Source organism: Rhipicephalus microplus, chromosome X (assembly GCF_043290135.1).
Source record: "Rhipicephalus microplus isolate Deutch F79 chromosome X, USDA_Rmic, whole genome shotgun sequence".
NCBI lineage: Eukaryota > Metazoa > Arthropoda > Arachnida > Ixodida > Ixodidae > Rhipicephalus > Rhipicephalus microplus.
In genome coordinates, this window is record NC_134710.1 from 178,722,332 (window position 1) to 178,744,963 (window position 22,632).

Sequence of the window (22,632 nt, forward strand, 5' to 3'; positions counted from 1 at the left end):
GACCTGGCACCACGCTTCGCGATCAGCGTTTCAGTAGGAAGCCCCTGGGTGTGCTCCCGAAAGAACCGTCGAGTGTGCGCTTTGTGAACGGACGCCCTTGTCTCGCTTCGAGAGCGGCTAAAGACACCCTCTTTTTCCGGGTGATGTGTGGTTGCCGTTCTCATTGTTTCTTCTTGTCTAGGCGGTTATGGGCGCTGTCTCAGGTTGGTGGCGTCCTACTTGGCAGCGAGCTGCGCTCGGTCTCTCCCTGACTAGGCTCAGGACGACCGGCCCGAAGTAGAAAGTACCGTCACGGGCGAGGAGAAAGACTGCTTGCTGATGATATGTTTGTGGCAGAGTAGCGCCGCCGTCGGACTCGCATGCGGCACATGAGCTGCAGGGAATGGCACCTCGCGAAAGAATGCGTGACTCGGTGCCCTTCGCTCATGTCGCTGCACAACTGCGTATTTCTGGCGCTGTACGCGCGTGGGGCTGTTGCCGGCCTATACGACTAGCCGTTCGGCCAATTAGGCCAAGACAGCTGCGTTAGTCACCTCATTCTTATGATACATAGTCGTTTTAAAACGAAATGGGATTTACTCACGCTCCCGTACTTTGTTGATAATTACTACGGGGTTTGATGCTGTCTTGGAAAATAGTTTAAACTAAAAAAAAGGATGTTCTTGAGAGTGAACTTGGTTGTCCTAGTGCATAAAAACAGTCCAATGCTTTTACAAGTGCAAATGAGTTCTGCAGAAACCCGCAAGGTGGCTGTCTTCTTTTTCAGAAAATAATGGGGACGAATGTGTCGCTGCTATTTTTACTAATAAAAAATGCTATGTAGTAGCAACTGTCATAGCGATCGGTGAGAAGCAGTAATAGAGTGGGCACGTACTCTGTTTTCTATCTACCTCTCTGTTTTCTGATATTCTCATCTGTTAAGTTAGCCCCATTATGGTGTAGCAAACCGCTATATAATAATAATAATAATAATAATAATAATAATAATAATAATAATAATAATAATAATAATAATAATAATAATAATAATAATAATAATAATAATAATAATAATAATAATAATAATAATAATAAAGAGAATGGTCAGAGGTGACCGATCGAACGCGTTCTCGAGATCAAATTGTACAAAAAAGGTATACCTCCTTGCCCGGTGTTTGAAGCCTCGAGCTCACACCACAGCCTATGTATAATACGTAAAAATAATTATTTATTCTAAACAGCCCTAGCTTTGTTTCGGTCTTAGAAATCAAGTGTATATGTGCTTCACCGAATGGACAACGAGGAGCTTCCCGCTCACATGCTTCTGTGAAAACTGTAGGCTCATGGAGGTCTTGTAACTCAGAACTGAAGACGCGAGAGCCTGGCGACGTGACAGCGTTATGGTTATTTATAGATCTATTTCCCTGCCGAGTTCGCCTACGGTAAACAGATGGCGCCACACAAATGCTTGTTGTTCACCATATTCACAGCATCGCCTCCGCGGCTTTGATTGCCGAACGTGGCGGACGCTGTCGCAGAGGGGCCGATTGCGAAGACCTTCCTACACTTACATTTGGGTGCACGTTGAGCCCTGGATTATCTATATGAATACCGAGCCCCGCCACTACCACTTCTCTCATTACTCACAGCATCTTGAGGGTGCTGAAGCCCAGATTTTATTTATTATCTCGAGTATACGTAGTGTACGTACACGCTTGATCAATGCTTCTAATTATTATACTGAATCTATAGATATGAAAATATCGCGGGGACATTGGCACCAAAGGTGATGAGCCCGCAGAGATTGTGGTCTTCATAAAAAAAGAGAATCGAGAAAAGATGCAGCAGACAGTAATGACATTCTGTTACATCTACGCAAGTACAACTACTGCAGCGCATTTTGTGGTCATTTTATGATAGAGGCAAAATGAATTCTAGGAGTGTCACATAGTTATTAAAGTTGTTGCATGGTCGAAGAAAAAAACACCAGATTATATATTTGGCATGAAAAGCACGTGGTAATTGTAAACGCAATTGCTTGCCACTTGTTATTGTTGTCAACCGGGTTTTCACGCTTGCCTGTTTTGTTTGGTTTCTTTTTGTTCTTTTTTATTGGTAACTGAGTTTCTTGTGCTCATACGCAGCTGGGACGTGTTTTTTTTCAAGAAATGATCCCGTTTATTATTAGCACTCTTTCCGCCATTCTTACCTTCTTGTTCCATTCACTGTACTTCACTTTACCAAGCATGCATTACCAAATGAATCAAACTTCTCTTCTCGAAAAGATTAACCTTGTAACACTGGCTGTGGTTATAATTGGAAAAGATAAAGGGAATGAAACGACTTTGTTCTCCCTCCAATTTATTGCCGTAGTGCCACTGAGACTCCGGGTATATGATGCGTGCACAAGCAAATGATTGATATAAGCGTTGAAAAGAAGTTTTTAAAGTGATTTGCTCGTCATATATCACCTTCTTCGAAAAAACCAATCATTATGACGCGTATTATAAAAAGGGTGGAGTGTTAAACAGCATATGCTGTTCACATATGTAATGCGATATCGGTACCAAGGAGCAGTGAACTACGCAAGTAGCCGTATCAGTTACGTATAGAATCACAAAACAAGACTTCGTGATCTGAATTCCCAGAATAACTAGGCTGAAGTCGGCGCATACTGTGTATTACCGAATCCCACGGTTTGACGAAAAAATGTCGGGTCTAGAAGGGGCATGACGAGAAAACGACAAGAAAAAAATGACGAAAAGAATGAACAGGTTTAGAACAGTAAAAACGATGGTTTGGCTAGAATTAAGGGCAGAAAGTGGGTAGTCGCAACAAAGTTAAACAACAAGTCAAGAGAAGAAACTTGAGTCCGGTTGTGTTCAGTGTTGTTTAGAGCAGGGGTTCTCAAAAGCATGTTGGTCCAAGTAACCTTTTTAAGCTCCATTAAGCGCCAAGGAACCTCCTTCCAGCCCTCCCTCCACTTTTGTGCAAGCATTTTTCATTTGTCTCACGCCACATGCAGCCACGTGCGATAAATTTAAAAGCAAGGGTATAAAAAAACACATTCATCCACATGCAACTAAAGTCACTTTCTTTGCGCTAACACATCGATTTGACCCTCTGTCACACTCAGGGTCATCCGGGGGCTGGATTAAGCCGGTACACCTGTGCCTCTTTTACAGGTACTAGTGTGCCTGTTCACAAGCGAATGTTGTTGCGAATAGCCACAGCATGTCTACGGCCTCATACTCGGCACCTATACTCAAACAGGAGAAATGCGCGTGAGGGTGATAAAATGACTCCAAGATTCAAGTGCAACAGCTATACCACACAGCCCACTTTTTGAGTCTGGCTGACCACAAGCTGCTGGCAGGATTTACTGCGTAGCTTGTGCTTATTAACACCACTCGGGCGTGAGTAATACAAGCTTCTTAACTTAGAGCAATCGCATCTCGGGTTCACCATCTGAAGGACTTGGCGAGTACGGAACGAGGGAAAATTGATCATCGGCTTGCGGAACCGGTAGGAGGAGCCTACGCAATTCACTTTGAGAAGCCATTGTAGAGAAGAATCTTTATACATGTAGTGAATAGTTTTCACTCCAAACGTCCCTTCATGTACGCGTGACACTCGTAACTGTTCTCCGTATAAACAGTTTTGCTGCACTTAACCGAGACGATTTAATGCTGCTGCCTTAGGCTAGGTAGTCAAATTTTAAGTTAAGAGTCCAGGAAGTTTAAAAGAATTACGGTAACTGGCAAAACTTTTAGAGGAATTGAAGCGCGAAGTACAAGCAATGGTTGGCTGTCTACAAAAATAAAACTCAGTTTTAAATTCTACATCTTTTAGAGTGCCCCAAAGGGCTCCTAAATTAATTTTACGACTAATCATTGAATGATCTCCGTATTGGTGTTTATTGCCTAAAGAACTGCATCCGTCAAGATCTAGCAGAATTACAGGAGTGTGCCACACGCTTCAAGCGCTTGCTGTCTTCTTTCGTACCGACGAGAGTGTTTGACGCTACAAAATAGTATAAGGCAAAGGCGAAAAAAAAAACAACAACTAGGTCAGTGCAAGTCATGAAACACGATCACTCCCCTCTCCTTTCTCCATGCGATTCCGTTGCTCAGCAAGGTTCCAAGTGCGTAATCTTATTGCACTAAAAAGCCCGAAGCCTGCATGAGGTGATATTCCGGGGCAGGAAGTGCACCTGATTAAACGCCGCTCTTGGTCTGTGTCAGCTACAGGCCAATAGCAGAAATCTGCTGTATGACGACATGCAGCCGCCGCCGGCAGATCTGAAGAGATGAGGACGGGCCTCTGTACGCGAATGTAGGGCGCTTTAAAAATGGGTGACTTGGCTCTAAGCTTGTAAGCTCTCTTTGCCACACACAACTTTAAAATTTTGATGATGTGTTCACAGCAACAGCTGCTTTACCGGGCATGTGTCTTTCCAGCAACCACGAATCATGTTTCAGGACCATTCAAGCTGACTATACTGTATCAGTCTCCAGACGAATAAATACGAAAGATAGAGCAAAAGAAGAAAGGTTAACCAGCAAAGTAAACAGGTGGGTTGACAAAGTGTGGTAACGCGTATTTCGCTGTCTTGCATTTGCATGAAACTTCTGGAAACGATATATGCTCAGCATCTCGACTTTCGCTCTTCCTATGCTGTTATATTCTGAATTTTTTAAAAATTTCATACATGGGTTGCTGCATGAAGTAATGAGCACTAACTCAGCTATCCTACTTCTGAATATAGTGCGGCGATAAATGAAATAAAAACAAATAATGACATAAAATTAATAATAAACGAATAAATAAAAATAAATAAATAAATAAATAAGTAAATAAATAAATAAATAAATAAAGACCGCCAGGCCTGCATGAAGGGCGTAGCGCAGTCACAGCGAAATCTGGAAACACGAACTTTCTATAATCTTTTTTGAATACTATTTGGGTAACTACTACAAGCACTCTTGAAGGGTACCTACTATACAATAAATGAAAACTACGACAGCATAAATATACAAGAGGGTTCATGACGTAAGACAGACGGGTCCGTGGACAGTAGTAGTGTAGAGCCCGGAATCTGTGGCACACATTCACGCTGGAAGATTGGCCAAGTTCACTATATCATTCTTCGTCATTCTTCGGGAAAGCGTTGCAGCCGCTGCATACTTGCAAGGAATTATGTGCATTTTGTTGATACTGTTGCAGACGATTATGAAGACTCATTCCTGAGGCTTTTGTAATAAGTTGGAGAGTCAACGACCCGCTCATTGTACAGTGTGACCTTTCGTTGTTCCTTGCTGTTCTGAAACACGTCAGTACATATTTTAAAAATATTCTTCACCCAACGTGATGTCTGCCAATGGTCAGTTCGCAATGGAGGACATGCCACGCCAAGGGCCCGCGTTCAAATTTCATTGCGTCTTTCATAATTTCAATTATTTTTCTTGTTTCATGCGATAGTGGTTACGAACACCGGAGGCTGCGGCGGCGATAGAGGCAGACTCACTACAGCGCCAGAAACGACCCCTGTTTTGATCTCATAAAAGCTCTAGCTGTAATAAATAAATAAGTTGGAATAACTGAAGAAACGAGTGGCAATGTTTTTGAAAATGTGCGCTGTTGAGTAAGTATGTTTTCTAGTTTCTTCAGAATGGGACATCCTGAATATCAATTCATCGCCCGGCCTAATTTCTTGATTGGATCTGCGAACAAAACAAGAAAGAAAGACTACGCTGCTGAAACCATGTTCTTTCGCAAGGAAGCCCCTCAGCAATAGCTCATTCAAACACACAAAAACAAAAAAATGCATTTAATTAAACTATCAACGCCCGCAACTGTTTAATTCTATCATAATGTGATGCGGCTATATAACGCTACCACACAAAGCAGTTGCTGGTTAAAACGATGTACAATAGTTTTGACATTAAACCTGCAAAGCGCACAAACCATGCCCTATTTCAGATATTTTCGTGGTCGTCTTCATCGTTGTGTCTCGAACTTAATTCATGCAGGCAACTACAGTCGTTATCAAGGAATAAAAAGGCTTACTTTTGTCCTGCGGGACGCGCCTAGCGCGTAGCAGGTGTCTTAAACACCCGATTAAGAATCTAACGTCACTAACATCGTTATAAAGATGATTCCATAGTGATATCCGATACCTATGTTGTGGTTGCAGAGGGTTACTTTCTTGTGTAACTAGTCAGGTGATATTAAACTGAAGCCAAAATAGCAAGCTGCGTAACGAGAGATAATTCTCGAAACAGCGTTTCGGCAATTTCAATCGGCTGAATACGTCTCCGTACGAAAACGCGACTCGGTACTAGATCCACAAGGCGAACCACGTCTAGTATTTCGTCAGTAGCTGCAGAGTGTGAAGAAAGGGTCACCCAGAAGTTTTGGCGCTTCAAAAATGATATATTTGAACAATAACATACAATAATCACCAAAAGTATAAAAGTATAGGGAATATTATCAGTAGTTCAAGTAATGTATATGTGAAGAAAAAAAATGGTAGGTCCCACGTACAGTGGGAATCGATGATATGCGAAGCATGAATGAGAAATGTTGATATGTCACTTTAAAATGAGCCCAGTGTTACGAGGAGGTAAATGATGCCGTACATGACTTCCGTGTCATGATTATCACTTTTGGATGTATCATTTACCTTCGTCATCTATTCACGTCACATGATACCAAATTTAGTATATGTGGAGCTAGCTAAACGGCCGTGAGCACGCTATGAGCGTGGTATGTTTAATGTTTTTACATGACACGCCTGTCAGGATTATCCTGTTTTCTCCAGTCATATGTTTCGTCATTAATTGACGTTGCGTAACACCAAATTTAGTATATGTGGAGCTATCAAAACGGACGCAAGTGCATCATGAAGAGCCCAATACATTCCAAAGTAGCGTTGACACGTGCACACGTTGACACGCGCACACAGGGACGCTACGTTAGCAAAACGCGAGCACTCTATAGGCTGACGCCAGGCGCGGCCCGACGGCAACCGGCGCGAAATGCGACATCCTGTATTTCGCGCCGATGCGTTACCTGGGCAACACTGCGTCTTTCTCTTTTCGTGACGGAGGGACGGCGGACACGATGAAATGCGCATGCGTCAAAGCAACACAGCGCAGCTTGCACCTGCGAGTACATGGCAGGACCGGCGCCTGGGGTGGCAACGCCGGCATGACGCGGCAAAATGAACGCCGGCGCGCATGCGCACCACGTCACGTCAAAATGTACTGGCGTCTTGACTGGCGCATGTAGTCATGTTCTCACAAGACACGCATCTCATGATTATCTTGTTTGCACCAGTCACATACCTTCGTCATTCATTGGCGTCACGTAATACCACATTTGACATATGTGAAGGTAGCGAAACGGCCACGAGCGCATCATCAGTGCGGCATGTAGTCTTGTCGTTACATGACACGCATGTCGTGACTATCATGTTTGGATGTGTAATTTACCTATGTCATCCGTTCACGTCGCGTATTACCAAATTTGGTATATGTGACGCTAGCGAAAAGACCGCAAGCGTCCAGGAGCGCGGCATGTATTCATGTTGTTACATGACACGGACTTCGTGATTTTCATGTTAAGGTAAGTCGCTTTTGCTCGCCATGCAATCATGCCATACCATAGCAGTTTTGCAACATGCCATGTGAACAAAACCACCGCAAGAGCTGCAGGATCATGAGATGTAAATCATGACATTCTTGACATATATATCATGATTTTCATCGTATGACTAGTCAAATATGTTCTTTATGCGGTCATGTTCTGCCATAATAAATTTGGTATCGATACAATTATCGAAACGGCCAGGAGAGCTAAAAGTCGTTGGCGGCTAGATAGATAGATAGATAGATAGATAGATAGATAGATAGATAGATAGATAGATAGATAGATAGATAGATAGATAGATAGATAGATAGATAGATAGATAGATACGCTCAAAGTCGCCGAAGTTCACTAAAAAATGTTTCGCATTTAAAAGAGGAGGAACAAAGATAACATGCCGCAGCCAGCTGCCTTCGAATAACACGTCTGGTGCTCTAACAACTGCAGCTACCACAGCGGCCATCCCTTCCCCCCCCTCGTTTGCTTTATGGGGTGTATGTGTGCGCATTTAAACGTGGAAGCGTCAGTCCACTCCGCCAGTAGCCATGACAGAGATTGTGGAATACGCTCTATTTCTGCCTGTTGTAGGCACGTACGATACCCTCGAGCGAGAGTCTCGAGTGAGGATCTCGTTGTGGCACACCAGCCGCGTAGCCAGAAACTTTTTTCGGAGGGGGGACACCACCTTGATTTCGAGAGGGGCACCTTATAATATCCATCACTTTCTTACTCTTCTTCTTTTTCTCGATCTCTCTCCTCTTTATTATTCTTTCTTTCTCATTTTTATTAACATCCATCTTTTTCTTAATCTTCTTGATTTCTATCTCTTTCTTTTCTATTGTTCTCTTTTTCATCACCCCAAGTGTGGGGTAGCTAACCAAGCCAAAGCTTGGTAAACCTCCCTGCTTTTCCTCACCACTTCTCTCTCTTTCTCTCTCTAATAACATCACCTATACTACACTTGGCATTATTGTCTGTGAATTGTTGTTGTTATTATTGTGTATAAAAATAGAAAAACGAGCCCTGAAAATTTTCATTTCAGCACTTCAGGAAGGCATCACACTTTAGCGAATCATTTCTTCAGCATTCGACCCGAATAAGAGTGGTACCTACAAACTATGACTCGCACTTTTTTACGGAAGCAGTTTTTTAGAGACAAAAAATGTTTACCGGCTGTTGGTTGCTCCCTTTGTTGTAATAATAATAATAATAATAATAATAATAATAATAATAATAATAATAATAATAATAATAATAATAATAATAATAATAATAATAATAATAATAATAATAATAATAATAATAATAATAATAATAATAATAATAATAATAATAACATCACAGTTTTGCCCCTCGGACAAAGGGGTGAATGTGATAGTAACAAACGGGAGTGTTAAACGAAATAAGGCTAGCAACCCACTCTTCGAGCAGCCGACCTAGCTTAACTGAACAAAAAAAAAAAAAACTATCGAAGATAGTGGGTGATGAAGTTACAAGAAAAACTAAGATGCCAATCAATGGCTCATTATTTTAGGATATACTTCATAGTCTTGTTTTTCATAAATATATACGTATGAATTACGTAATCCATTACCTTCAGCCTTATAAGAAGTTCTGATAACTCGAAATTCTAATTAAGGCGGGAGTTGACGGAGCGAACTTTCAAAGCGAACTTCGCGCGCCAAATAATGACGCGGCTGAACAACGCATGGATTCTGTCGAAATAGAGGCGCCGAACGCTGCCACGTATCGGGCGTTCGCTAACGGACGAACTTTATCGTTCAGACACCGCCAAAACACCACATATATTCAGGCTTTTGTAGATTTTGTTAAAGGTTCACCCCCAAAAATCTTCAGGACCTGCTGAACTTTTTCAACGCATTTTTCAACGCACTATCCCGAGCACATAACTGACTCTTACAACGCTTTGAAAAACATTACTAGAGTGCTGCGAGACATCAACAGGCTGACGTAGAGCACACATTGTGCCAATATTTCAAAAGGAAGACCACGGTTGCTTACAGACTTACCATCTTGTTTCTATCACAAGCCGTTGGTGCCAAATGATTGATTGTTGCAGCAAATTACGATGACGAGTTTTTAGAACCATTTAGTTCTATCACCGTGGTTTCCGAAGCACTATGCCTCCACTCTGCGGGTTATTGGTATATACGCGCAAATTGACTCGTTATTTTCGGATTTCAGTGAGGCCTTGACGAAAAAGTCAATCTTCTTCAGTTGTGAATGTTTCTTCTGGTGTACATATCGCACTACCTAGGGGTAATAGTTCAACAACTTTATTTACATCATTATTTCATGAAAACAAAGTTATTTGCCTACCTACTACAAGGTGGTGCATAAAGCTTTCCAGTGTTTTTTCTTCTTTTTGTTAATGACTTTTAAAGATTTTTATTCTCCCCTTTTCAATTTTACAACATAGGATAGTCAACCGGGCATGTGTCTGGTTAACTTCTCTTTCTTTCTTTCTTTCTTTCTTTCTTTCTTTCTTTCTTTCTTTCTTTCTTTCTTTCTTTCTTTCTTTCTTTCTTTCTTTCTTTCTTTCTTTCTTTCTTTCTTTCTTTCTTTCTTTCTTTCTTTCTTTCTTTCTTTCTTTCCTTCTTTCTTTCTTTCTTTCTTTCTTTCTTTTCGACCAGGGTCTTCGTCAAGCTGTTCTCATGGCTTTTAGCCTTTTCGGCCTTCCAGTGTTCTCTGGTAAATAAAAAATTAAGTTTGAATTTATTTTTCTTTCCTACCTTCCTTGCTGATGATTTAGTTACTGTGATTCCTAAAGATACATTTGCCGGTTATATGCAGACAACCGCGTTATTAGTAAAAAAATGTTGCATTAATGAGTATGTGGCACTCTAAGAAGGCTCTACACGGATAGACAAGTGGTGCCCGCAACGGGGCATAAAATTTGAGAATAACAAAGGATAACAAGAAAAATAACAAGGAAAAAGTTCTCAGTTATTCTACTAACTGCCTTTGCAATATAAATTCCAAGACACTCACTTAGCCAAATCACATTTAGACTATCGGCTTCCCTGCGCTAGAGAAATTGTGTTTTTTTTAAAATAAATATTCTGCTAGACAACTCAGAATAATGGTCTTTAGCCCGTAGGTGAGGTCTAACCTTGACTATACTTCCGTTATCTGAAAACCCACGCATAAAAAAAAAGAGACGAAGACGAAGATGTTACCCAACTATAAAAATTACAAATGGAAGCCGTTATGTCCATTTGCGGAAAATATGAGGTGCAATTCACCACCGCACCTTATGAAATTGATGGACACCAAACATAGGAAATTAGTGGAAAAATTTGTTTTTTAGAGCTGCTACACAAAAAGTTACCAGAAAATCTGCCAAACTGAGTTGAGACTGTCTTCAAGGAAAACAATAAATGATCATCCATATTTATTGGTCCCAATTTTCGCTTTCACCACAACCTTGAAAAAGTTTTTTTTTTCAAGGACAGTGAATGACTGAAAGTGGCAGTGAATACATGTTCTTGACTGCGAGCATCGCGAAATAGAGCCTGGAACTTTTTTGTTAGGGTGGCGCCTACTTTGCATTCATTTGCAGCGCGTGACTGAGTTTGCCATAGCTTTTGCTACTTTGTGATTACATCCTCTATATCCCTGATGTCGAAAATTTACTGTAACAATTTACAGTTATTCTATAACTTCATATGACCCCTTATACTTGAGTCTAAACTCGTAGGCTTTGCAGCATTTGTGAATTATAAATAAAGCGATGGCGCAAGGAAACGCGCCCACTGCGGCCAGTGAAGGGACCTTCCTGCGGTGTATGGCTTCAACCTAAACTGAACGATGAGACCACATCATAGGTAGGCAGAACTTGTGGAGCTCTCAAACTTACTCGTGAAATATATTTTGCACTTAGGGCTCACTCGGACTTAGACCAAAATTTTCCAGACCCACACTCACTCAAACTCACAGTCGCCAAAATGTTCCTCGGCCGGACTCACTTGGACTCAAACTAAACAAAATATTACTTAACCGCACTAACTGAGACTCAGACTAACAGCTCAGTCTGAGTCTGGGTGAGTCCGAGGTAGTCGCTTTATCAGTTCGTTGGCCTAGAATTAGTTTTTCCAACCATAGTGTAATGTTCTTTAGCACCACTACTTACGTTGTTGGTGCTCTTCTTGGAGTATTTTGACACAATACCTCAGGATATAGGTTATTAGTGCTCGTAAACCTGTAAAGACTTTTTTTTTAGGGGCGAAGCTCCTTATGGCGTGGCTTGTGCGTCCTTCGTTCCCATAGTGCATGACCTGTGGCACATACCCGCATACCAGTGGCATATACCCGCCCTGGGGCACATATCCACATGTCCACATGTTACGAAAAACGTAGCACGGCGTCGTTATCACGCTCTCGGCGTTAACAAAGCACTGACAGCAGAAATGTGGTACATACTCTCGTATATTCTTTGGTTTGTCAGCTGGATGGCGGTACTTGTATATGATGAATATAGGATAAAAAGAAGCGAGATGGTGGTACTTGAACTGTTCACTAGATGGACGGACGAACGAACGGACGGACGGGCGGACAGACAGACACACCGAAGGAAGGACGGACGAACGAACGCATGGACGCACGTACAGACGGGCGCACGGACGGACGCACGAACGGGCGCACTTACGAATAGAGGGACGTATGGACGGAAGCATGGACGAATAGATGGACGCTTCGCCCCACTAATCATCATTCATTCCGTGGATATGGTGTGATTTTTTTTCGAAAGAGCGGACAACTTGAGTTTTATTTATGAAGAACTTCCTGGGAAGAGCTAGGGAGGCGGAGGTTAATACAACTCTTTTGACGTAATTAGCGCCTCAGATCAACAAATATTGATATTGTGGATGAACGACACTGCTTCGGAGTATGTTGAATAGACGTGAGTATAAACGTGAATCAAGATACAGCTGATAGCAGTGCTGAATGTGATTAGATGAGACCATAGGCTAGCAAAGGAAAAATGGAACTCACTGAGACTTAAATCATTCGCTTTCGACTCACTGAGACTCAGACTCATCAATGTTTTCCTGAGCCGAACTCACTCGGACTGAAACTCACCAAAACATTACTCACTCTCAATCAGACTCTCAGCTATATCGTAGTCTGAGCGAGTCTGAGTTAGTCGACTCATGAGTTCGCCGACTTATGGACCACTTCACGTGTAAATGTAGGAGCCGTATGTTCCCTGTTTAGTCGAAGCGAGCTGCCACGCCCGATTGCCCTGCGTACAATACCCTCCGAAAGTCCCACTCAGCCTTTTGCGCCGGTGCATTTCGATCATCTCTGCTTGATCCTCAATCGTCGGTTGCCCTAAAGCGCCTTCAGTCAAACGTACAGCGTACCAATCGCGGTACAATGTTATCGCCTTTAGATATTATGCGGAAGCTCACGAGGACGCCGACAGCGAAAGTCCCCCAGGCCCCTGGAGTGTCCATATAATAGGTACTGCAATAATAATAATAATAATAATAATAATAATAATAATAATAATAATAATAATAATAATAATAATAATAATAATAATAATAATAATAATAATAATAATAATAATAATAATAATAATAATAATAATAATAATAATAATAACGTACACATGATCTTCTCAATGAATTTGGAAATGGCAGTTCATTTTGACCACTGGAAGACAAGATGTCATTTTTTTAACAGCGGTGCTGTTAACTTGCATTCCATCGCGCGAAACTCCACAGGTGGGTATAGGCTACAGGGATCGGGTAAGGCCCACTATGCCGATTACAGCAGGTGCCAGCGTTAAACGAGCAACGTCTACTTGATGAAACGGAGGACGTGAAACTCGCGAAAAAGAGAGCGATAAAGAAAGAGATAGAAAGAAAGAGAAAAACGAAATACGCAGAAAAGAAGAGAGACGGGTAAATAAAGCAACAGCAAGAATAAAAAAGAAAGGCTAAAAGATGAGCAAAGAGAAGAAGAGAGAAAGAGATAAATAAAGAAAAAGAAACGAAGAGTGATAAAAAGATATGAGAAAATGCAGAAAGAGATAGAAAGGAGCCGACACAAAATCCATTCAAAATATATCAAGACAGAAAGAGAGAGTGATATATGAACGAAAAAGGAGAGCTAAGAATGGAAGAAAGAGTATTAAAGATGGAAAAACTGAGAAAGGGAAAAGTAGAGATAGAGACAAAAGAAATAGAAGTAAATAAAGATACAGAGGAGAAATAAGAGATGCAATAAAATACTGACACGAAACAAACAATATAAAAAAATGAACAGAAACGGTTCCGCTCCAGCGGAGCTGGAACAGAAACGGTTCAAGCTCCGCTCTATCTTCAGACTTGGCCCCACCAGTGCGAAGCTGCCATAATTAGGTTTAGCTCAGCAAATAATACTATATCACTGTCCGCCGCGATGGTGTAGCGTTTATGGGGCTCAGCTGCTTACCTGAAGGTCGTGGGCTCAATTCCGACTGAGGCGGCCGCATCGAGGCGGAATGCTCGAATACCGTGTGCTTAGATTAGGGTGCACAAACCCTAATTAAGTGGTAGAACTTTCTGGAGCCCTCCACTGTGGCATTCGTCATAATCATGTCGTGGTGTTAGGAGGTAAAACTCCTGATATTATTATTATTATTATTATCATTATTATTATTATTATTATTGGTAGTAGTAGTAGTAGTAGTGGTGGTGGTGGTAGTATTAGTATTATATCATACTGATGCTGCTAACGCGCATGGTGTACAAACCAGGTCTGGTGGGGGTTGGCCAGCACTGGTTAAGGCGCAACTTCAAGCAGAGCCGTTACGTTTCACGGTGCACATCGCACGTATCGAAGCGTAAAAATACATGACCCTGGAAGCAGGTAGGACTGAAATGATTACCCTATTTTACAAACAGCCAGGGCACAGAGGTTATGCGCGTGGCATTTGCTGGCTACATCGACCACTAACGAAATTTTTCAGGACATTCCCGGGGTTGAACTATTCCGAGCAGAACACGACACTGAGATGAACGTTGTCTTTACGGCTCGTTTTAGTGAGTGGCGCCAGATCAAGATCGTTATTGCGGCTGGCGCGCGTGGGCGGTCCTCTCTCACTAACGCATCTCGGCTCCGTGCCATGTCGACGACGCAGCGAGAGATCGCGGCCCCTTTGGGTACGCGGCAGATCTCATCTTTCGTGCTATATAGTGCGCTTTTACAGGCCATGCGATTTGGTTTCACGCCTGCGGGAAATGTATACTCGTCAATTGGTGGTGTCGTGTCCATTACAACAGATGGGAATGCATGATTGTTTGAAGCACCGGTAATACCCTCTATTTATAATCCACAGCATTCGTATTTGCAGACGCCGATGGTGACGATGTAGATTGCCTTACCTATATGCCCATAGTTATGAATCCGCAATATTAAAATGCACAGGTGTTTCTACTGAAACGTACGTGCACAATTAATAGAGTAGAGAAAGAGATGAAATGTTCATTGATTTGATTGCACACGCACTGTGCGCCCAAAGTGGGTGGCCTCCTCTCCTTATTGCGAGGAAGTTGCTTCCTTCTAAAGCCGCGAAAAGTAAACGCTCTCTTCATATGCATCAAGCGCATAAATTTGGATGCATGAAAAAAAAAAACCTTGAATATATATTTGAAGATATTTGTTGAATCTGTTCTTGCATGTCATTGACAGAGGACATTGCATCTGAAGGTGACAAAGGAACTGCGGAAGTTTTTGATAAAAACGGAGCTCAACAAGTGGCTTTGACAGTGATGTCGCGTTCCGCGCCAGATTGAAGGATTGTGACTGGCTGCGTGCTTGTATGTGTGCTGCTTGATGTGCTGTCTTTCTCTGTCTTCTCTTTCCTCTCCCTTTTCCAATATCCCCCATCCTGTTCCTGCGTATAGCGTGGCAAACCAGTTATCCTGGACTGGTTAACCTTGTTACCTTTCCTTCTCTGTCATTTATTCTCTCCATCTTATTGGTCGAAGTACAAATCTTTCTTTGCATACTTGTGAATGTTCAGAACACACATTTTCGATATCTCAATAAGTGAATAGATAAATAAATAAATCAAGCGTCGTATCAAAAAAATACTGCACCTCGTAACGAAGACTCACGAGGAGTCCCTTGTACGCTGAAGAAAAATTATTTCACGCTGTGGTCCAGGGGTGAATTCACGTGGAGTATCGATATATCACTACAGGCCCAGAATCCAATAAAACAAGTAATCACACGGACTCAGCATAGGGTCTCTGCTTGCAAAAACTCCGACCTATCTAAGAAAGACAGCCGGAGCAAGCATATAAGAAGCTGTAGAAGTTACAGAAAATCAAATATTGAAATAGAAAAAAAGAAGTCATTTATACTCGTTTAAGTTACCTTAGTAAACTTTCCGTGATAAGTATTCAGCTCTGGGTTGATTGTCATAGAAATCTCTTATGGAAGATCTCCCGTATTCGCTCACGTCAACACCGGTGGTCGTTATATGAAGAACAAGACTATTTTGGTAACTCCAGGTAAAACGTGAGACTGATGCGAATTTACCTAAAATGAGCCTGCATGTATGTCAATAAACTATTTTTTGAATAATTTTGATCCATCAACGACTCTTCCAATGTAAACAAAATATGGCCTGCTTTCTCTCCGATAGTCAGTGATGCGATAAAATGCATTGCAATATTATTAATATATTGTAAATAAACGACTAAAATCTCGAGTAAACTGATTATCAAAGGGTACGATCGGGGTTTTAGCTTTAGTTCACTCCAAATACCCTCCTTGAACTTTTACTTCAATAAAATTTCAACCAGGAAGCTAAAATGCATAAGCGGACTGGTTTTTCCAAGAAACAGACACCCTATTGGTGCAAACCTTGCAATTACTTCTTTCTGCATAAATTTACATGAAATCAGGGATGGGGGTCAAAAGAGAAAGACAGAGCGTAGGACACATATATCAGTGACATTCGATACGGGACAAACACGCAAAAGTATTTAACCAGATTTTTCTTCGAAACACTGGATATTTACTCTTGCGTACTTTTGTCCGTCGATGACGTGACTGCAGCGGTGTTGCTGGGTGCAAAACGTGGCATGCACAGACGGTTCAGGCAAGCCTTAGGTTCCTGCTTGTTTACTGTTACGACAGTGGGAACCGCTAAAGGCGCACATTATCGCGTTATTCGTCAACGTCGCGCACCAAGGCACACCAGCAGCTCCCGTCGCAGGTACCCTGCGATGAACGCGGACCTGGTACGGGCACTGCGTCAGGAGCGGCGGGAGTGTATGTGAGGTGGGAGGCGGCGGCCAAGCCGTGCGTATCGCCGTCGGTGCCACGTGCCGATGCTCACCTTGGTGATGGTCAGGGGCTGCCCAGTGCCTCTTCCCCCTTGCAGCCGGAAACCCCAGGGGCTGCCTCCGGCCAGGCGGACGGTTATCGCACTCCCCGCCATCGCGCACTGCTTGGGCGTCCAGTCGGTTCGCTCGAAATGGGGAGCCCAGCTCGCCGAGGGCCCGGAAGAGCGTTTCTTTTCTTCGCCCGGCTTGGCAGGGCAAGCGGGCCGCCGGGTGGTGGCTGCTGCGAGCGACGAGGTTGCCCCTCCGGACCTTATTTTTAGTGCCGCGATCTTCCACCACCCGACGGAGTCCGGGCCGCGTTGGCGGTGGCTCAAGGTGGACCCAGCGACTGCCGAGTGCACCGAGGGGCGTGTCGCGCTCTCGTGCACTCACGCACGCGACACGACGCAACGTTATACTAGCGGCTTCTGTAGCATCCGATGGGGTAATGCTGCTGTAATTTCTTGTAGTCTACTTGTCCCTCCGTATTGTCGGCAATCCACATCACATAGAGACACATCTTTGAGTTGGTTGTCACCTTTTTTTAACCGAACGAACGTATTATACAACAGTCGTTTAGTGATTATTACATTCCTAAATAATGCATTACTGCATGCCGACACCTGTCGCAAAACGGAACTAGATAACTTGCTTGCGCGCCAGAATTTACTGACACCATTAAAGCTCGGTGTGTTTATTTAGTATGCATGGATAGATATCACCCTTCAATGTACACGTACTTTAGAAACTGCCTGTTTGTACATAACTTCTTAAATTTTGTTTTTAGTGTAGTGTTTATTTCATCCTACAAAATGAAAGATTTAGTGCACAAAGGTATTGAAATATAGTGTTTATGTTTGCCGCCCTCCGACAAGAGACCAGTGGTTTGCAGACTCTTCAAAGAATTTCGAAAATATATATTGATTACAGTAACGTAAGTGTTCATTCTTAATGTTTTGAACTGGCTGCCATTTTCGAGCCACATGCATTTATCTCACGCTGTGCTGTCAACCGTAAGTCATCGCTCAGTGAAAGTGTGAGAAAATTTTGTATGTTGGGCACGCAGACTGTTTTCAGAAAAATGAACAGAATAAGTTATTGTGTTAAAGAAAGAAGCTTCCTTATGAAATTAATCTGCTGAGCCTCCCTTACATTATATTATAAAATGCGTTATATAATAAAATAACATGTACATTTTCATACTCTCTTCTCACTCCGCAGTGCACCGAGAGCTGCTTCCCAATATATGAGATATTAATATCACAGAACTCCTCCATGATGGAAGCTGTGGAGTAGATAATTCAGTGGGGCCAAACATTATTTCATGAAAAGTGGTGGCGAAAAAAATTTTACGCTCAAAGTGCGTGACGCTACTTGCTGAATAAAAGCAGTCTCAGTGAATTTATTACGGAGCCAATAGATTAACATCATGGAGGAATATCTTGATATAGGTCTGTGTCAAAATTGATCTTTTGCAGAATTCTCTCTCGCAAGACAGAGTGCGAGCGATAGCTCCCAAATCTAGATTTGATCAAGTTGTGGGGATACGCGAATAAAACGCCAACATAAAAACTAGTCCAATGGATGTAATACTGACCCATATGTATTTTCCTTATGTTAAAATGAACATCGTTGAAAATCTATCGTCAACTCAAGGATTTCAGGTTACTGTAGGGGTTGAAAACCATTGCAATGTCTGCGGATCTGGCAGATCACCGCTCGTGCCAACCTCGTTCTCTTCTCCTACCCCGCATCCTCTCAGTATTGTAGCAATACGTATTTTAACCGAATAAATCATATCTCCGACTTGGGAGCCCCCGTCTAGTTTCACAAGTTTACATTGTAGGTATTGAAGCGGGGGAAGACAGTGCTCCACTGAAATAGTTGTCAAGGCCCTTCGCTTCCTCCCAGGCTGCGTTTTTTTTTTTGCATTCCACATGGCGCCGTCCTTTGGTTCTTATTTCTTTCGCACGCAGCGCTTTTTGTGGAACAGGAAGACTGAAACTTTCAGAGCCAGCCCGCAAGATTGACAGACAGCCAAAGGCCAAGGGAGCTTTCAGCGGAAGGAGTGTGCGTGCCACGCAATGTTCAGAGCCCGGAGCATTTTAGGCGATCACAGAGAGACACCGGCCAACGGGCAACGTGCTTCTAGAAAGCCTGCGAGTACGACGAATGTCAACGCATTCTTCTCGTGCTCTTTTTCATTCTTTTATTTATTTTTTGTTGCTGTACCAATGTGCAGAGAATGACTCACCCCTTCGTCAATAATTGCTTCTTTTTATTCTGGACAAATAACTGACACTTAGCCAACCCACAGGGGCGATGGTCAGTACTCTTCAACTCGCAATATGAAGAGGAGATATAAAGAACACGAAGGAAATAAAGGGAGGAGAAAGCACAAACACACACGCGCATTGCACGTCTATCCTCAAATCATGAAATACCAGCTACCGAAACGGCATTTTGATTTTCTATTATACGACAGGCTCACTAAAAAGAAGGCGAGCTTACTTGCACACAGTTAATTGTTATGTGGAGTTTAACGTTCCAAAACCACCATATGATTATGAGAGACGCCGTAGTGGAGGACTCCGGAAATTTCGACCACCTGGGGTTCTTTAACGTGCACCCAAATCTGAGCACACGGGCCTACGTTGCACACAGTTAGCTTTATAAGAACAGGTACTCAAAGTGAATGCGTTCTTGAAGTCGGTGGATATGTTTTACAAGTGATAACGATGTGGGCATTGCTTTCTCCATGGCCTCATTTTGAGAGCACGCGCAGATAGCTCAGTCATTGAAGATGTAATCAATCACCCTATTTTGTCAACTAGATCAGTTCTGTATAAGTCAACTTAGGATATTATAATGGCTGTATGCAGTTGTACAAGCAACCACATCCTCGTTTAAAAAGAACGAGTGCTTGAAGCCACAGCGTTTGAAGCAAAGTACTGAAAGCTGAAGTTAAACCAATCAGTGCAACTGGAATGAAGACCTCGTGGTAGTAACAGAAACGAAACCATAATAACAGAACAATCATTCCCAAAAGCATCAAGTGATACTTGAGCATCATGGTTGCCAGTGGTGTGAGCTGACAGATGATTTCCACAGAATGGCGCCTTTTTCGTGGGCTCTAATTGGGTAGAGAGACGGGAAAAAGTGCATGTGAGCTTACCTTTGTATTAAAAAAGAAGCTTGCGATTATACAAAACATATCTCTTCTGAAGCTTAGACCCCTAGCGTAAACAAAGTTCCTGTCTATCATTTTTTGAATCTAATACCAAAGCGACTTCGTGCTCTCATGTCTTCTCTTCACAGTCTTTTTGCACTAAAGCAAGCAAAGATCATTGCTGGTAAAAACAATTGAAAACAATTGTATATGTATATATATATATATATATATATATATATATATATATATATATATATATATATATATATATATATATATATATATATATATATATATATATATATATATATATATATATATATATATATATTTTAAAACGGAAGTGTTGTACGTCGAGAAAGCTTCAGGCGCAGCTTGGCGAAAGGTGCTTTGTGAGGCAGGTCTGGCTACCAGCGAGCGGAGTGCGCGAGCTACTACTGCAGACACCGATCATGATCGTATTCTTCAGTAACAGCAGAGCGTCCGTCATTCAGATTCGTTAAAATTACTCCCCGCGAAATAAAAAGCCATCCTGGTGACCTATGGACAAGTAAATACATCAGGGTCGTAGTAATGCTTAAGTCTCAACACGTGAACAATTTCCTAGCCACGACGACGTTGGTCAAAATATAGTTCCAGTGCCTCGATGAGGTAATTCACCGGTGACGTTTTTTTGTAGTATACAATATGGGCCATGATACTTGGGGACCAACTTGGTAGAAAGGCCAGGTGTAGTAGAAAGGACATGCAGCCAGACAAGCGAACCTGGATCGTAGGAAGTAGTGCTGATTCCTGCGTCGTGGTGGTGCTTTTGGCGTCCTTGGTCTTGTGTTGTGAATGATCTTGCCGGTTGGCGGCATTCTTCAGCGTATGTAGTGGCTTGAGACAGAGTCGTGGACTCTGAAGAGTCAAGTCTGTACGAAAGAATGGTGTCCATAGTGCAAGAGGGTTCGCGTCCGTAAAGGAGGAAAAAAGGAGAGAACCCAGTAGGGCTTTGAATGGCGGTATTATAGGCGAACGTGATAAACGGGAGCACTCGGTCCCAATTGGAGTGGTCTGACGAGATATACATAGACAGTATGTCACCAAGGGTGCGGCTGAAGCGCTCTGTCATTCCATTGATCTGGGGATGATAGGCGCTTGTAGTGCGGTGAACGACGTGGCACTCACGCAGCAATGCTGGGATGACATCTGACAAGAATACGCGACCACGATCACTCAGTAACACTCGAGGTGTTTCATAACGTATTACGACGTTGTGAAGAACGAAAGTCGCAACGTCTTTTGCTGTACACGAAGGAAGGGATGAAGTTTCGGCATACCGCGTGAGGGGGTGGACGGCAACTTTGATCCAGCGGTTACCATCATCAGTGTTAGGAAGGGCACCATAGATATCGATGCCGACACAGTCGAACGGTCGAGAGGGACATTGTAAAGGTTATAAGGTACCACTGGTATGATGAGGGGGAGTCTTTCGTCTCTGGCACGTCGAGCAAGCCCGAACGTACTGTCGAATAAAACGGTACATGTCACGCCCGTAATATCGGAGCCATATGCGAGAATAAGTCTTCAGGAAACCTGCGTGGCCACATTGGGGGTTGTCATGAAACGTGAAACTAATTTCAGGTCGCAGATGACGTGGAATCACGAGTAGCCATTGACGTCCACCGGGTGCGTAGTTGCGTCGGTACAGCACGTTGTCGCGAGTGGTGAAGTGCTCGACTTGCTGGTGCAACGTGCGAGTAGAAGGAGAAGCCGTCCGCCCAGCCAGGATGTCAAGAATCGAAGCAACCCAAAGGTCCTTGCGTTGCTCAGATGGCATGTCGGCGATGGTGACGGGAGTGGCATCACAAATGAGACTTTCGCAGCAGGCAGGGTCAGGTGGTAGGGGTGAACGGGAGAGGGCGTCTGCGTCCGAATGTTCCGGCCGGAGCGATAGACCACGCGAATGTCATATTCTTGAAGGCGTAACGCCTATCGGGCGAGGCAATCACTTGGATCCTTCAGTGACGACAACCAGCAGAGCGTGTTGGTCAGTCACGACGTCAAAAGGGCTCCCGTACACGTAAGGTCGAAATTTCTGTATCGCCCAAAATAATGGTGAGGCATTCTTTTTCAGTGACAAAATAGTTGGTTTCGGCTTTGCTAAGAGTTCGGCTTGCGTAGGCAACCACGTACTCTTGGAAGCCGTCTTTCTTCAGCGCAAGAATAGCGCCTAGCCAGACACCACTAGCGTCGGTGTGGATCTCTGTGGGTGCCGATGGGTCGTAGTGCCGCAGAATAGGCAGTGACGTGACGAGGCGGAGCAATTCATTGAAAGAATAGTCACAGGTGGCAGACCAGGCTGAAAGGTCCCTAGAGCCGGTGAGGAGCTTGGTCAAAGGAGCAATGATCATCGCGAAATTGTGGACGAAGCGCCGGAAGTAGGAGCAAAGGCCTATGAAACTTTAGAGTTGTTTCATGGTGGTCGGTTTGGGAAAC

At 43.0% G+C, this 22,632-nt stretch overlaps 1 protein-coding gene across 1 annotated transcript in view; it reads right to left on the reverse strand.

The window, feature by feature from the left end:
- Positions 1 to 17,322, reverse strand: part of LOC119177230 (uncharacterized) — a 116,750-nt gene extending 99,428 nt beyond the window's left edge. Inside the window, exon 1 of the mRNA XM_037428654.2 lies at positions 16,994 to 17,322. Coding sequence (XP_037284551.2) covers positions 16,994 to 17,095 — 102 coding nt within the window. The 5' untranslated portion in view covers positions 17,096 to 17,322. The remainder of the gene's footprint in view (positions 1 to 16,993) is intronic.
- Positions 17,323 to 22,632: the final 5,310 nt, after the last annotated feature.